Source organism: Metopolophium dirhodum, chromosome 4 (genome assembly GCF_019925205.1).
Source record: "Metopolophium dirhodum isolate CAU chromosome 4, ASM1992520v1, whole genome shotgun sequence".
Lineage (NCBI taxonomy): Eukaryota > Metazoa > Arthropoda > Insecta > Hemiptera > Aphididae > Metopolophium > Metopolophium dirhodum.
The window spans coordinates 31,460,887-31,479,459 of record NC_083563.1 but is presented as its reverse complement, the minus strand read 5'-3'; the positions used below and the strand labels follow the sequence as shown (position 1 = coordinate 31,479,459).

General features: G+C 28.1%; 1 protein-coding gene across 2 annotated transcripts in view; it reads right to left on the bottom strand.

Moving 5' to 3' along the window:
• The window catches only part of LOC132943974 (uncharacterized), a 67,482-nt gene that overhangs the window by 10,804 nt on the left and 38,105 nt on the right, over positions 1 to 18,573 (bottom strand). For both annotated transcript variants that reach the window (XM_061013161.1, XM_061013160.1), the window contains exon 2: positions 4,029 to 4,208. In XM_061013161.1, coding sequence (XP_060869144.1) covers positions 4,029 to 4,206 — 178 coding nt within the window. In that variant the 5' untranslated portion in view covers positions 4,207 to 4,208. The remainder of the gene's footprint in view (positions 1 to 4,028; positions 4,209 to 18,573) is intronic.

The following is an 18,573-nucleotide window of genomic DNA, read 5'->3' as shown; positions in this document are numbered from 1 at the left end:
ATTACCTTTTAATATTTTTACTAATTTGCTTTTATTCTATACAGGCATAATTTATAGATAACTATAGTTCTGGTTATGTGAATGATCAGTTGCATAATATAGCGTACAACTCAACCCAATTTATATTCATGTTTGATTTTATAAACGTAATATAGGTAAATAAAAAAAAATTACAAATCTGTCATTCGATTAGGCTATAAGTTCGACGAATGTCAGTGTGGGGTAGGTAGCTGGTACCTACATGTATCATTACTCAATAATTCCAACAGCGAACAAACCAACTATAGATAAGTACGCTCTACTTAGTATGAAGTATAGGTATTATTTTTATCACGGTTTACTGTTGAAATCAATTTTAAAACACAACGACAATTGATTTTACAGGTGAGTGGTGTTTAACAAGTGTTGATTAATAACCTATTAATACATAAATCATAATTAAGTAAGGATTAAACCACACAAATATTTGTTTAATTGTCCAGCTATATGTTTGTTGACAGTTTGGCATAAATAGCTCTTAAAATCTACATAGTTATAACATATTAATTAAGTAGGATTTATTTCTAAAAAAAATTATGCACAATATTGTACACTTTTGTTTTATTTAATATTTTATTATTTATTATTATATTACATTTGTAAATACGACGTTGATGGTTAATGTTATAATTACTTTGATTGTTAACAGAAATAATAAAATCTAATCTCAAAATATTATTTTTTAAACGTATTTGAAGTTTGTATGAACCTACACAAAATATTATGCCTGGTATCTCTATCGATAAAAATATAAAATATAATTAATCATCATGCTTGAAGTGAAAATATTATAGAAATATTTATTACATTTTTCCATGGTACTTTAATCTGTTTTTTGCACCATGAGAGTACTTTTAAAAATCTATTATTAAACATAAATAAAAATAACACCTTACTGCAGGTCACTATTGCGATAAAATATGATTTCAGCCATTAATAAATTTGATTTTAACAGAACATTTAATGTTTTTCTGATCAATTTTTATATTCGTGAAAGAAATTTATAGATAACTATTCTACGTATAAGCATTAACTATTAATCATGTATCCCATATATTATATTTATATATCTTTATAAATATAAAATATTTTTCCAACATAAAATAATAAAAAAAAAACACTGATACTTTTATATAATAAATAGGGTGGAAAATGAGAAGAGATTTAACCTAAGGATTATACGGATCAACCGCTGCAGTCTGATGATATTTTTATTACTTAGATATTTCAATGAAAGTGGTATTAGTGTCTAAGAAAGCATTTTTCTCTGCTTATTTTAAACACACCCCTATATTTGTATTTAATATCTCAATCCATCCGAATACAGCTTATGGTTTATACCTTTAGTTTGTTTTTACATAATACAACTAATATTATTAATGGGAATTTTAAGCAGGATTTAATATTATGTCAATATATCGATAGTTATTTATTTAATTTGAATCATATTCATATTATTCCTACTTAAGTTCTATAAATTACTCTTGCTAGCTGCTCGATAATGATTAGAATTTCTCTACTATTTATTACGTCAGCTATGTATACATATTAAATATAACCTATAGTTAAGGTGTCTTTTTGTAGTACTTTATCGTTACTCCAATACTGCCCCAATCGCCAATACTACTAAACAGTAAACTGATTTTGAAATTATCGTTTATGTCTACGCCATAAGGGCTTGTAGCTTAGTGCGGGGTAGTAGGGTAATATATTATATAGATAGAATATAGTTTATTGTATTTTGTCGTCAAGACATGCTACATCACTACGAAATGTTCTTACACCGTTAGTGATGCTGTTGTTATACACAGTTTTTGTCTAGTAGTATAAGGTCTATGATTTTAGGTCTCCGAACTTTCCAGGTTGGTTTTCTAAGAAGCTTATCGATATTGTTAACCGTAAGAGGAAATCTCATGCAATCTATAGAGCTTCAGGTAATCTTATAAAATGCTTATAAAGCGTACAGAAACCGAGTTTTGTGGGGGGGGGGGGGGGTTAGGCGGGGGTATTTTCCACACAATCCCACAATACATTTTTATGCGTTGGTAAAATTTGGACGACAGGGCCGCTGGAGTAACAGCCTCTCTCATACCTGGTCACTTGCACAGAACTCATAATCGTAAGTCGTCGGAATTTTTTAAGAAACATACCGATAGAGAAGAATTTTATTTTTTCATAAAATATAAATATTAAAGTGCAACATTTCAACATCTGATTGGTATGTAGTTTATTACGAATAACGATCACGATTGCAATTTGTCATGACGAAATAAGGTTGAATAGTTGATTATAATTTATATTATTCCACGATTTAACTAGGTATTTAAGATAATAGTATACTACATTACTACCGTGATATCTTAAACCATGTATAATAACAGGCCTAAATTAAATTCAAACGTTTTTCGCCTCTTCAGTGTTGTATTAGAATTAGAATAATTTCTCAATACCAAAAAACTACTTTAAAAAAAAAATGTCTCTAAGGATGGTGTTAATGATCTGTTTTCAATATCAAACAATTTGTTTGAAATTTCAAACTTTTCACTAGATACACTTAAAATTATTTTTATTCTTATGAATATGCCGGTATTAACTATTCAACTGCTTCTACCTAACGCTTTTTTCATCTTTAAAACGTATAAAAACTTGATTATGACTGACTATGACCATCGCTTGAATAAATTACTAGTGATTTCTGTTGAAGGTGATGAAGCTTCAAAAGTTGATCTACAGATCTACATTTTGCGAGGGTAGTGAGTGGCTTTGTAATTTTCCTATTATTTTATCCAACTGAACATTGAAATGATGAACATTTTGCAGCACTACCCTAAGAAAAACTGAAATGACGACCCTGCGTCCGATTGTCTTCGATTATTATCAGTGGTTATATGCTAAAATTAGCTAGATCACTGTCAGGTGTCTTGGGCATAGTTTTTAGCACAAAAAATTATCTTTTTACTCACATATAGAATAATCTTTTTGTAAGACACTAAAAATTCTTGGTTTTGTTAAACGTTGCTGTGCTCAGAATAAATTAATAACGACGATTAACACTCTATACTGTGTCCTAGTACGCTATATTTTAGAATATACATCTGTATTGTGGGATCCACATACAATTAATTATAGTTAGCTTTTAGCGCATACGCCGTAAATTAATATGTTAAAAATATATCATCTGCCACATGATTATACTCCTGTTCTTATTTCGTTATAATTTTCCTCACTAGCTGATAGAAAAGTCCAAGCCAATTTACTTTCTAAGCTAACTTACTCTCAGGTAAAATAGACTCTCAAAATCTCCTTAGTAACATTATTTCAAAGTTCAAAAGTTCTTTTTTATCACGCAATAACCATCCATTCTATGTTCTTTTGTGTACAAGCTATGCTGCTAATTAGCCTCTTGTAGAATGATGCGGATTTCCGATGTAAAACCATCTTTCTCTTCTTTATAACTTTACATACCAAAATATATATACCCGTATACTATATCTTGTACATTTTCTTATTTCATATTAATTAATTATTTGAAACTATATAATATAAATGTAAATATTATTATTTTAATGTAACCATTGAGCTACCAGGCCATACTATTAATAAAATTAAATAAAAATAAAAAATATTTTAACAATTTAAAATAAATAAAATAACCCATTTTTGTGATAATTTTATATATTATAATATCATATTTTCAAATTTATAAGTTTGAATTATATATTATTTTATTGTAGATTATTATATAATATAATATATTATATTATCTAGTCTAAATGAATGTAACAATTTGTTCAAAATATTGTAGTTATTATAATAATGTACTATAGAGAATCGAATTCAATATTCATCATATTGTATTATATTTCAAATATGTCATATTACACAATATTATTTATTTTAATATACATTTTTATTATAATATATGGATAATTTTTTTCATTTTTAATAAGTATTTCGTTTGAGTAGTAAAATGTAAAACATGTACGTACCAATAATGGCCATTATGGCTCCGACAGCCATCAGAAACAATCCAAAAGATAACGCTTTGCATGCGTTCCAAAAGCATTTCTCCGCAATCGCTTTACTAGCAGCACTCAAAATTTGAACGTCTACATTTGTTCGCCGATCTAAACCAGACATCCGATATGAAGAGCTACATTGCCGCATCACTATATACATAACAAATAAAATATTTACATTAAATAAGATGTTTATTTTAAATAAGAAATACATTTAATTTGTATAGATGATATATGCATTTTTAGTCAATTATAATAATACATAAAATACATATTTATCGATTAAATTTAAATAATATTCGTTATCTGCTGAGCTATAACAAAGAACCTACCTAATTATAATAATACAATTCCCACAAATTTTATTTGGCGTAAAATCGAAAAAATATATAATACAGAACGCGGTTAAAATAAATCAATGCGTTTAATATCAGTGCAATACGCGTTATATTCTCTAACTTTTTGTCGGGTTACTACAATACTACCATTTGTAGTATGAAATAAAAAACTATAATTTGTTCACATTAAGTATTAACCTATATAATTTTCTAAACTGCTTAGTAACGATCAATAATAATAGTCCCTTAATACATCAAGTTATTTTTTTTATTAAAATCCTATCGACGGTACAATATATTGTTATATTAAATTCTTTATACTAAAGATGAAAAGACAAATTCCACACAATAACAATGTATGTGTCTACGGATGACAAAAATTTATATTTTATCATTTATTTGAAATAAATATAAAAATGGGAAAAAAAACTTATATAACATATTAGTATATTACTCTATTAGCATATGGTATAGGAACCTACTTTATTGGTACTTCGAATAGCATGAGACATGAGTACACGTTACCTATCATTATATACTATTACGAATTACGATACCTATAAATAACGCATTAACGGGTACAGTATAGCTATTGGTAGAATGGTATCTGGGTAAACCTATGGGTAAAGGTACTACAAACCGACTATCTATGAACATATTTTACGCTGTTATGTGTATATATTATATATACACATATATATATAACCATGAAAAATACCGAAGGATAAAAATCCAGGGTTTTTCCTTGAAAAATGAATATGATTTGCATAAGACATTATTCTCTGTTCGGTAGTGAACTAAAAGTTAGAACTTAGAAAAATAAATTTCATATCAGTATACATATATCCAACATGTCTAGTTACTAAACAGGTAATAATATAATAATATTAAACTTGTTGACGCATGTCCAATCTTTATCCGATAAAAAATAAAATGTAGGTGACACATGATTTTAGGGCAAGCTATTTCACTCATTCGAGTGTTTCTATTCTATTTATTTTTACCTTCAAAGTTTTAAGTTTGAAAGAAAAATGTAGGTAAGTACTTACTGTATATTGTTTAAGAAAAACTATAATTTATTTTATTGGATATAATATAAAATAGTATATATTAGCTTTAAAACTAGACTTCACCCTGGAAAAACCGAACAAATATAAAATACGGCACAGGGTGCTATAGGTATATCCGTGTACCTTATAATAAGTACTTCACGAGAAAACCGGAATCCTTAAAAATCGATTTTGCGTAAAAATTATCACTTTTCTTTCACTTTTGTTTTGTTTTTCTCTACGCTTTCTAAAACTACTTTGGAATTTTCGATTTTGACCTCCCAAAAGTACCATAGCGACTAGGTTCACTTTTCTATCAGAAAAGATGCTGATCTCAAAAATCAAAGCATGCTTACTATCCAAAATGTTGCTGACAATTTGTTGAATTTTGGAGACAACCCCCCCCCCCCCCCGCGGCAAATCACAACTTTTAATTCGTTGAATAACAATTAAGCATCAACAATTATTAATAATCGAGTAAATAGCTAGGTGTCTGTTTTTATATTTAAATACATTTGGCGTTGGTGGCTGATGGGCTAAGGTCGATTGATTTTTGTTCCAATTTTAGGGTGCCCCCCCCCCCCCCCCCCCCGTAAAAAAAACACTACTAATCAGCCGATTTGTTTATAACTTCATTTCATTTTTTTAAATAATTTGTCGTTGGTGGCTGATGAGCTAAAGTTGTTACCAGCTGATTTTCTATCTTATTCAGCAGCCCCGATTCTATTAGTTATAAAAATTTCAAAGAAGCTAAAATGGGTTAGGTCAAACCGTCAGTAGCTCCCTGTCTATTCAAACAACGCCCGGGTTGGAATTAATAATCTATCTATAGTTATCCGTTTTTACGTTGTATACCTAATACAATACTTGTGAAAATCCCATAAAAATCGGTTCAACTGTTTTGAAGCTTTTCCTGGACAAACAGACAGCCAAATGCATTTGTGCGTGTTTCATTGCAATAGTATGTAACGTATACACTTTACAATATACATTTAAAAATCACTGCATAGTATGACATTTGAAAGCTGCATTCATGCAGATATGCAATATAATTTTTCAAAAAAATAAGATTAGATCGTAAATAATTGAAAAATAAAACATTTTCAACATCTTTGCGGTAACGGATGTTTTTTTGTAACATTGTTAATAAAACAATATATGCTGACGTGACGTAATTAGTTTTTTTGTTATAATTACAAATTATAATAATCTGGTAGGTAATTTTAAAAAAAACTGCATATAAATCAAAAAAATTAAAATGTTCAAAAACCCAATACAAATTAACAAATTATTATTTTTTTTTTTTACTTCCTGACGACCTAGATGCTTTTACCTTAAGGCTGTATAATAGGTAAACAATTATTATTATTGTATATTTGCTTATGCCTGAACAGACAGTTTTACAAAATATATAAACAATATGAAACAGGTATTCAAATACTATGTGCTATCTATTATACAGACTACAGAGTAAGCTCACTCCCATTTCTCTCTTTGATAATGAATTTATTCGAATTCTGATTTTTGGAATTTTTGAATATACTCAAAGACAATTTTTTCAAATTCTTAAATTTGTTTGTACTACTTATGGAGTGTCCTGTGGCGATACAAACTTCTGTTTTCAAATGAGAACTCCCCTTTTTTACTGTAAATTAATTAGTGGATAATTTTTTTGAAAATGTCGATTTACCTAATTTTAAATTTGAATAAGTAAGTAGTTTCTTAGTTATTAAAATGTTTGTACTAAGAATAATAGCCTTTAAAATGGTTTTACAAAAATATAAGATAGACGTAATATAGGAACTAGTATAAAGTATACTTATTACACTTGGCCAGTTGAGCCATTTTTACAAATTATTTATATTGATAGATTAATATTAATGACTGCATTTTTTAAACCACCATATCCCCCATATTTTATAAGCCCATTACCATTGGCCTTTTATCCTTAGAACACAAAATAAATAACTAAAAAGATTGATTCAGATGCGTCAATTTTTTCAGAAAAATCATCCACTAAATAATAATAATTAATAGTTTAATAATTTAATTCCACTGAATATGTTGGTACCTAATAGTAAGTTACCCCTAACATGCTTGGTGAATTACGCTGTATGTAGACATATAATACCAAAATCCAACTTAATTCGTGTTCACTTCCTGTATCTCTTTAAATAGGTATATATAAATTTTATTCAGAAAGCTGATTTCTCTATTCAATTCATTATTTAACTATGTGGTTAATTCAACATTAAATATACATTCATAATTTATTAATTTTGTTACATTTTTAAACGTCGAGCTATAGTATTTAATTTAAATAACGTATACAATATAATATTTAAATGTTTCTTATGATTTTATAAGGCGTATACATAAAGGTGGGTATATAGCACAATTATTACCTACAAAGTTAAAGTCATGGATTAAATTATTAAATTTAAAACTGTTATGGTCTGCTAATTTTTTAGGTCATTTATTTGTTTTTCATTACATTTTATGACATTTTTATCGATTTCTGTCTTTGAAAAGTGCTTAAATACACAAAAAAAATGAATGACTGTTAAGTGTTAATACTTTTCAATCGTGTGATTAATTATGGACTATGGACTATGGTTCTAATAATTATTTAAAATATTTTAAATGTTGTCAGAAATAACAAGATAACATAAATAACAGAATGAAAACCATGCAATAATTGTTCAAACATATAAAACAACCACACTATTGTATTTCTGCTTTAAAAGGGTGTTTTCATAACATAAAGTATAATATCATACGACACCGGTCGGTATAACTTCCCCACGACGGTAAAATACGATTGAGAATGCTCGATATTTAATTTATTTTCCAACGTTGTTAAATTTAATCAAACGATAATATTTTAGTACCATATTTAAGGATTATTATCCTTAGTATGAACATTTTATGAACTCAGAAACTACTTGTTAGAGTTTTGATTTAGATACATCAACTATTTAATGAGAATCACCCACAAAATAAGGGGATTTTCATTTGAAAAATTGAAGTTTGTATTGCCACAGGACGCTCATTGAGTTGTACAAAATTATCAGGAATTTGAAAATATGGTCTTCAGGTATAGGTACTTAAAAATTCTAAAAATCAGAATAAATAGAGGTGAGCACTGAGCATGTTTAAAAAATCATTCTGTGTATTATATATTTTTTTTTATAAGTTATACATATTATATTAGTATATTACTTGTTTTATTCATATTATTAGGTGATTTATATTTTTATAAGATTATAATTATTTGCTTATTGTACTTAACATTGCATAGATTGTAAATATTTCAAATATAAAATTAAAAAAAAAGATTATAATTATTAATTTATGACTTTTTTCAAGAATATAATATATTTTAGGTATAGTTATATTACTGAATCTTTCAATAGCCAAATAAACTATATGGCAACGTTGCACGCAAATTCGTTCTCAACCGTATTCTTTTTTGGGTTTTTTGGGGGTCAGCGGTAAGTTCTTTGTTAATTTTAAGTGTTTTCAATCGTTCGGCCAAAAAGGTATAACTTCCTATAGCCCCTACGGAACATATTGCATATAGTATAAGTATATATTATTTAAGTTCTGTAAAATATATTACTAATAATATTTGTTATGAAAAAATAATGCGTTACAATTGGTACGTATACAATATATTATCATAGTAGGTAGTATGGTATAATATACTGTTTATGACTAAAGTGTATTGTAATTTGTAACATACTATACTCTAATAATCATATTTTATGTAAAGTATTGTAACCTATTAAAATAGTTTGTATTTAATACGTGAAAGCTTTAACAATTTATGACTTAGTATACATTTGTACTCAAATAAAAGGTGCCCCAGAATACCAAAATCAATAATAGTATAATAAATTTAATACCTACTAATCATAATAAATAATAAATTGAATTATGACTACTATGTCATTACCAGGTCTCTGGATTTCGAATTATACCATAAATTAACAATAATTCATAGAATATTAATTATTGATACTCGGTATGTAAATAATATAATAATACATATATATACATTTTATACTTTTACAAATTTGTGTATTTTTATGCATCAATGACTATATTTTACTATTTTAATATATTTAATTATTTGTATTATCTAGTATAATATATTGAATATTTTGTATGTAAGTATATGTAATAGAAAAATAAAAATAAATATTTGACTCACTAGAATTAAAATTGAAGTATAACTAATGCCGTAAATAATACAATAACTCGAAATATTATGTATAATAATAATAATAATAAATATATTTATTTACTGAATTCTCTCTTTTTTTCATAAAAGTACCTCCTTATCTATAGTGTTTATAATAATACTCTGCAGAGAATCAATGATTAACAGAATCGCAATCAGAAATTGTCGGACGGGCTAAGTTTAAAAGTTATGGCTAGCCATTTGAAGTTTCTTTCTTTATTAGTTTTATTATATAAATATATAATATAGGTATTAACGTGCTCACAGCAGTCGAGGTAAAAGTAACTCGACGCAATACACAATAATTGTTGTCAACGCAAAATCAACTAAATCTTTCATTCTATGCCTCAACTGGCTCCAACTAGTAACCAACTATCGTTTGTAGAATTTCGATTAATGTGTGGTGTAGGCATTGACATTAATATAAATACTTAGAAAATATTTACCTATCTTACCGAAATGTATCCCCAGGTTGGGCTAGGCGGCCGGGTAAATACCACGTATATTCTAATATTGTTGTCTCATTTATAGGTATAATAAATTATAGTACTTTGTACCTACATATTTTAAATATCTATAATATTATGTCTATATATATTATGACTATATATAAGTATACAATTAAAACAATAACTACAAAAAAACAATACTCTAATAGTTGTTATATTGTTCGACTTTAAAATAATTCTCTCAGCATTAGTCTTCTAAAAGTGATTAAAAATGTACATTATTACTTATTTTAGTTCAAGAAAATCACGTGAAATTAATACATACCTTTACGTTATATTGCTGTTGCGATCAGGAGTACCTACAATTAATTAATTAATTTTCTCTTGTGGTCTATAATTCAAGTTTCCCTGGTAGGTATACGAGAGAAGAACGAAGTCGTTCATCAACGAGACGTATTGTCATTTCCATCACAAGAAAACACATAATTATAATAGATAGGTACCTATATAAGACGGCTCTAATTATATTATGATAATATATATAATATATATAAGTACCTACCTACCACACATACATTTATATGTATAATATCTATACATTTATCGTTCTATTATAATTACATGCCTACTCGAATTATTATTGCACAGCGCGAGTAAATTAATTTAATATTTTTTAGAATAAAAATAATTGGCATTGGGTAATTGTAAATTACTAGTCATAATAATATTATACTATAAAAGGACAAAAGAAAATATATTCATGCTGTACATAATATAGGTTTAAAATTCAAAGTTTTTTGAATAATTTAAAATGCACTATGATTAGTATAAAACAACGATCCAGATAGACTGTGGAGTCCATGTTGCAGTCCAGGTGGACTTTCAAATTCCCACATGGCACTTATTATATGATTGCATTAACAGTTAACACTGACAAAATATTTTTTACAATCGTCGCTTTAGTTTAACCAGAGCACAGTACTATAAATAAAAAACACATATCAACAATAGGGGTCTCAAATTTGGACGTTCTTGGATCATCTACACTAAAAAATAGTTAATAAATTTAATTTATATCACTCAACATTATATTGTACATAGTTCTTTTATTTTTTATTTTAGAACCTATAAGTATCATTATCATTATTATAACATTTTATCATTATTATTACAACACTTAGGTAAATTGTATATAAACGTTCAAAATGTAATATTTATAGCACTAAGTGTATATATATTGTCAGTAAAACGTCATTAAATAAAACAAATTACACGTACGAATGGATACCAACAAAAATATAAAATACATTTATTAGAAATTACCTACTTATTTATAGTAAAATATATTTTATACGATATAAATATTGTATCAAAATTAATTTTAAGCGATTTTAAAATATTAGATAATTGTGTGTTGATTAGATGTTCCGTATTCCGAATAAAAATGTATTTATATCTTCTACAGACTACAGTACAGGTATACTTTCGTGATTTATTTTGTACTCCAGGGTCCAGAATATTAAGATTTGAGACTTTTCAGTACCTACATGTCCTATAATGCTGTAAAATGTTCGATATAACGCGTAACTACCGTAACTATATCAATATTCCCATTTATTTAAACAGTTAAAATATAACTATACCTGCTGAATTCATTAATAGCACGCCTTGCATTCTTGTACAAGATTTAAAGGTAATTTTAAACGCAAAATATAATGAAGTGCTCTATTATAATATCACATGGCGTCGCGCAGTGTGCATTTTTTTATGTCGTGTTTGTGCAGATAGTCTGAAATAAGTTGTAGTGATGACTGATGGATGAAAAATGTATCTTTCGGCAAGTGTTCTGAAGGGAAAAAATGGGTTATTACCTATTCAGTACCTTTATGGTTGGTGGTTACTATCATTTATCGTAAAATACTTTTGACATAGGTACGATATGAAATAGATGTAATTCAGCGTTCTCGAAATTCGTTCCAGCAGACAAAATAAAAAAAAAATCTGAAAAAAATGGACAAAGTGGAGAAATGCAATTACTTTGCACGCGCATCTCGAATATTCGTTCACGTATAGTACGACAGACTATGATGTGTGGAGAGGGATGAAAAATCGTATTTAATATATATATAGTAATACATCATATATGTGTAATATACATAGGCAGGTATATACAATCGCGAAGAAATCAATTGTAAATATAACCCAATACGTAACGCAATCGAATTGGAACAAAGTGGTGCGTCATACTGCTATCTATATCGAATAATTGCCAGTGTTTTATTGATTTATTTCAAAATCAATTCCTGCGCAATACACACATGTATTATTATTATTATTATTTGAGTCCCGTCGCACCGATTCCCGCGCATTAAAAAGCCCCGCAGTCAATCGGCTAAAATAAATTATGTTGGTATTTGGCGACTTTATTATACTGCTGGTTGTTAGTTGTTACATATTATTTTGAAGTTTATTTTTGTGGTAGTATTAATATTTTAACTATAATCATAGGCGTGCGCAGAGTTTCAAGTCGGGGGCAGCGAATATTTTTGCCGGCCCATACATGGGTATTAAGTTAATATTTTTAAGCTCAAAATCAAAATTTAACCTTTGACCTTTAAATAAAACTATTTCAAACGATAATCATTGGTTAATCATAAATTGTTTTTGCTCAACACCGGTATACCATATCAAAATTAACAATACATCTAATATCAATAACACATTATTCTTTATTATTATAATACAAGCCGACGTTTAATTGGGAATGAGTGTTTAAATTCATCAATCACACTATTTACATCAACACTATTAGTTAGTTCTTGTTCAACAAATAAAAAAAGTAAAGCATTCAGTCTTTCTTGGCCGATAGTGTTCCTTAACTTGTTCTTGACAATAGTTAATTTAGAAAACGTACGCTCACAAGTACAGCTCGTAACAGGAATGATTGTAAACATCTTAAGACAACAAAAAAATTGCTTGAAAATGGAAGATCTATCATGTCTATCTATCAATATCTATATTTGATGAGTTGTGTGTATCATTTTTTACTTTGAAAAAATCATACATTTTGGTACATTTTTTTCCTACTGATGCCAACAGTTTCATTTTTTTCTCTCGGATTTTCTCTGCACCACCTTTACGTTTATTTGAATTCATTTGAATTATATTTTTAACAACTAATATTAAAAGTATAAAAAGATTCAAAATAATTAAAATTGCACTGCACCAATCCTTGTATAGTTGACAGTTGTATAAATATAATACACTTATACTTATATAATATTATAAGAAAAAAATAAAACTGTTAAACGTATGTTAACAACAAAACAATGTTGCATAAATGCGTGATATAAGATATTATACGCGACTGCCGACTAGTGCCGACTGCCGACTAGGCGAGTATGCATCAACAACAATCAACAGCAAATATGACAATGACAAATCGAATGTAATAAAGTATTAACTGCAATAGAATGAGGGAGTGAGGGAGCGGTAAATTGATAATGAAATTATTAATAGTATCTGTGTACTGCATCGTTATGACGGAACACGGGAATCATGTTTATTTTTAGTTTTCATTTTTCAATCAATTATACTATTGTCTATTAGTTATTACTATATAGATAACTTCTCATATTATGCATTTATGCACATGATAGTATGATACATCTGTAATAAATAATGGTCATAGAATACTGTAGAAGTCTGTTGTCGATGTGTTTTTTTGTCTTTTTGGATAACCAACTCATTTTTTATTGTCCATTACCGGTGTGTTGGCCAGGGCCGGATTGGTTAGGCGAGCTACCGAGAAAATCTCGGTGGGCCGCTTAAAGTTTGGGCCAGTCGTATGAGTGATTGAGTGAAAATAAATTCATGTTTTAAATACGATTGGCCGCCTATAATAGCTAATAATAATTTTAGACGTAATTTTGAGCCAGTGAATATGTAAATGGGCCGATTAGAAGTGTAAATTTCGATGGGCCGATACATACCAATCCGGCCCTGGTGTTGGCCCAGCTTGGACCAGTTCGGCCCATGCAATATTCAAACCGTCCAGGGGCAGCAAGAGCACACCTTGCTGCCCCTGTGCGCACGCCTATGACTATAATACAGGGAACTCGTATTAATAATGATAACAAATAAGAATATTCTAGTCAGAACAAAAAAAAATGGGCAGATTCAGGAAAATTCAGCTAATAAATATATAATATACTGATATACGATATACATAATACAATGTATTTAATTTTTTAATCAATCATATAGTATATAATTATCTTAAAAAAAAATTACGCCACTATTATATATATATAAATTCAAAATATATATCAATAAAATTCAAGTTACAAACTTGCTTAACACTTAAATTATAATTAATGATATAAAATAGCTATGGTAAAGTACTAAAGTAAATAGGTATTTATTATTGGCAGTTTACCATATTATGTAGACAATAGCAAATAATAATAATAATTCTTATTATTTTATTCAAAATCAAACCCAGTATGTAAGAAATGTATTGTCATTACACAATATGTCTATAAAAAACAAAACTATCGATATACATTTAGGCCAATTATGGATACGAAATGCAAGGGGGTGCAAGTGCACACCCTCCCCCAAATGGCACTCCTCCAAAATTATATAATTTATTTTACAATGTCAATACTTTTATAAACGTTCTATAACAACACATAATTAATAAATTCATATATATATTATACATATCTATAGGTACCTAACTTGTTAATAATTTCAATACGTTTATAATTTTGGTGACTTCATTTCTAGACTTATAGAAATAAAGGGGAGATGTAATTAACCACTAAATGTACAGTTAGACAAGTGGAGTGTACCTCGTCACTGAGTAAGTTGTCTTATGTTACAATACACACAGAATGCATATCAAACTTTGAGAGAGTTTGAAATTTATCCTTTAAATAATGCCATAAGTCACGAATTATTACCTAATCATCTATATTTTTATACGGACATTTATCAGTGGATTTGATTTTTAAACTATATGTTTATTATACCTAGTTAATATACCTGATAATATTACTGGAAGATAATGTTTATTTAAAAATATTTTATTGGCTAATATTTTCCAATAATTTATGTGTGGAATATAGTAGTTGTAATTGGTATCAATCAATTTAAATTTGCTAGTAAAAAGTATCGAGTATTTCAATTATTAATAATACATAAAAATATAGTTTATAATACCAAGTCACCAAATAGGTATATGATAGCAGCACATTAAAAGTAGTGTTAACAACTGGATAGGATATTGAAACTGAATGTTGATCACTCGACTCACTTGGCTCATCTAGAGGCATGAGAAACCGCAGTTGCTTAATTCTTCTTTGATAAATTCGATTGACGTAGAGGGTTGAAGATTTCTTACAACAAGACGGTTAGGTTTGTCCTCATGGATATGATATATATAAATGTTTCTATTTTTTCTCTGAAGTATCTAATTATCGTTCTATATGAGTTTGGGTTTGACGTCACAAGTTTTAGGCTGTTTGACGTAGTTTTGCATGAGAAATCTATGGGTGGAGTACGAAGGCTTTTAATTGCTTCGCGAAATTGTTGGTAATTATTTATAATTGATTTAATAAATTTGGGTAGAGGTACCTTGTTTCCATTTCTGTATCAGTATTGTTTGAGTTGTTTATGATATTTTTGACGGTTAAACTGGTTAAAGAACTTTAATGATTTGGAGTAGAAAATATATTTTGATTATTCGATATTTTTGGATTTGGTGACGTTCCTGGAGAGTTTATACGCTTAGTAGGTGAAGTGACAGTGACTCTTTACCAATTTGCATTGTTGTCAGAGTCAAAATGGCTTGAATCCATGCAAGTATCTACTGATAGTTTATTTTTGTTTATAATTTTAATTTTGGGCAATCTAGCATTATTATTATGGCCAATATCTAATATGTTAGGACAAAGTTCGTTTTTATATTTGTCTACAGTGGTTTTGTTCGATGACGGGAATTTGTGGAAGGCATTATATAATGACATTTTACTCACGATATGCTCGTTTCCCCTGTTAAGGGAAAGTCCCCGAAGAGGAGTGCGTGGTTATAATTATAAGAACAAAAATTGTTTTGGAATCGACACGTTTAAAATGTAATTTAAACTGCACTGTGTTAGAGTAGATAATTGTAATAGTACCTAAACGGAGCGAAATTTACGCGTGCACACGTTACAAGTGCGGGACGCCGAATGAGATAGGTAATAGCTTAGAAGTTTAATTTATAACTCCAAACATATAGATTTTGACTTCTATTTTTTAATATTTTTTTTTTTAAAAAGTTTAACCTTTATTTGAAACTAAACAATTATTTCTTCATAGATGTTTTAGTAAAGGTACTTTTGTTTTACAGTCTATATATTAAGTATTCTGATATTTGTTGGTAGATTTTACCTTACAATAAAAGATTAATGAGAAGTGACAAAAATTACCTATTGACATTTTTTTTAAATATTAATTTCCAATAAATAAAATGTATTCTCAATTGAAGATTATTTGTAGCACTTCTTCAACTAGAAAAAAAATACAAATTTAAAATTAACTATAAAAAACTACATCATAGTAAAACCTGACCTAACCAATACAGCTTTACAGTCAAAATGTAAAAGACGGAAAATAATTTACTTATCTGCATTTTATAAACTTGTAGAATGTTTTATTTTTATTCATACCTACATCTGTGCAGATTAGTGTTCGTGTACAAGTTGATTACTTATGCGATTCATTCATGTCTCAGTTACTTAACATATATTTAGCTAACTTTAATTAAATCTTAAAAACGAATTTGTTTTGCATAGAAACTAACTAATGTACATAATAGCTTTACAACAAATAAAAATAATTTACTGTTCAAATAATATGGAAACTTATTAGCCATCAATGCTGAATAAATTATAATTTTAATGAGATAAAAATTATTATTTACTAACAATAATGTTGTACCTATCGATATATTGTGCTCACGTCGTCGGGCTGACCGGCTGAATACCTAACCGACCGTCTTGTTCGCAGCATCGTTATTCGTTGGACAACGTAACGATCGATCCAACACAAACTGTTCTTCAAATTAAAACGATCAGGGCCGGAGGGAGTGGTGTCCGGGTTGGGGATTAAGGGGTAGTGACGACCCCTAACTAATTGAACCACATTTTTCATTCAGCCACATTGTTAAATACAAAAATAAAATTGAATTGAATAAAATAGTCCACAGTGGAAAAATATCTTTTATTTTAAACTCAATGCCTCAATGTAATGATTTTTTCCGGTGTGTCCCCATCGCCACCAACATCTAATGAATATCGTACAGTGTATTTATTGTTTTGGAACAATTCTAATATAGCTCCCAAGCGATTTTTTCTCAAAATGTGTTTTGCATGCTTAATTTGATGGCACTTTTAAAAAGTCGTTCTTTTTCTTTAGGAAGTTAAAGTCAAAAAGAACTCCAAAATGCTCGATTTTTCCAAAAAAAGTGTTTTTGAGTTTAAATTGTTTAAAATAGGTACCAAAAATTTATATTTTTGGAATTTTTTTTTTTAAATGATAGTATTTTTGTGTTCAACATTTTGGTGGAATCAGAATTTATTTATTGTACTTAGATACTTTTTAAGTTATTGTTAATAAACTATACTTAAAACTTAATTATAAAGTTATTTCAAATAATTGCATATTAAAGTAATTCAAAATTGACTTTTTGGCCTTATTTTTATAATTTGGTGTATAATAATTAATAACATAAAGAAGTTTTTGGTGAAATCAAAATAACCTAATATTGGAACAATTCTAGTTTATAGATCCCAAGCGAATTTTTTGAACATTATTTTTTCATCCAAAATATGTGCCTCAATGCTCCATTTGGATTAGTTAAGACTTAAGGCTTAAGTTCAAATACATAATTTTATAATCCATGTAACCTATACCTACCTACTACTTCCATATATTTTAGAACGTTAAGCGTCAATTACATACTTACAACTCAATCTCAATTTCCGTATGATACATAACAATCTTTTTTTTAAATATAGAAGTTATTAAATCCAACAAAGAATGGTACAACATTTTATGGAGTGTTTCATATAGGTGTCTGGTATAATCAATAACGGTACAATGATACATTAATAACAAAAGCGATTAACGTGGATATATGTATAGAATAATGCTCTTTGAAATGTCACAGAACAATGTACAGTGTACGAGGACTTGGAAAAATGTAATCCTCAAATTGAAAAATTTCATAGTCATATACCTAATAGCTGATAAAAACGAGGTTAATTATTCATATGTAAACAAAAAATCTGAAAAATAAGCACAGTTTTTTTTATAGTTATTTTATGTTTAATTTTGGACGAAATTAGATGTTTAAACAAAGAATAATGATTTTAGTTTATTGTT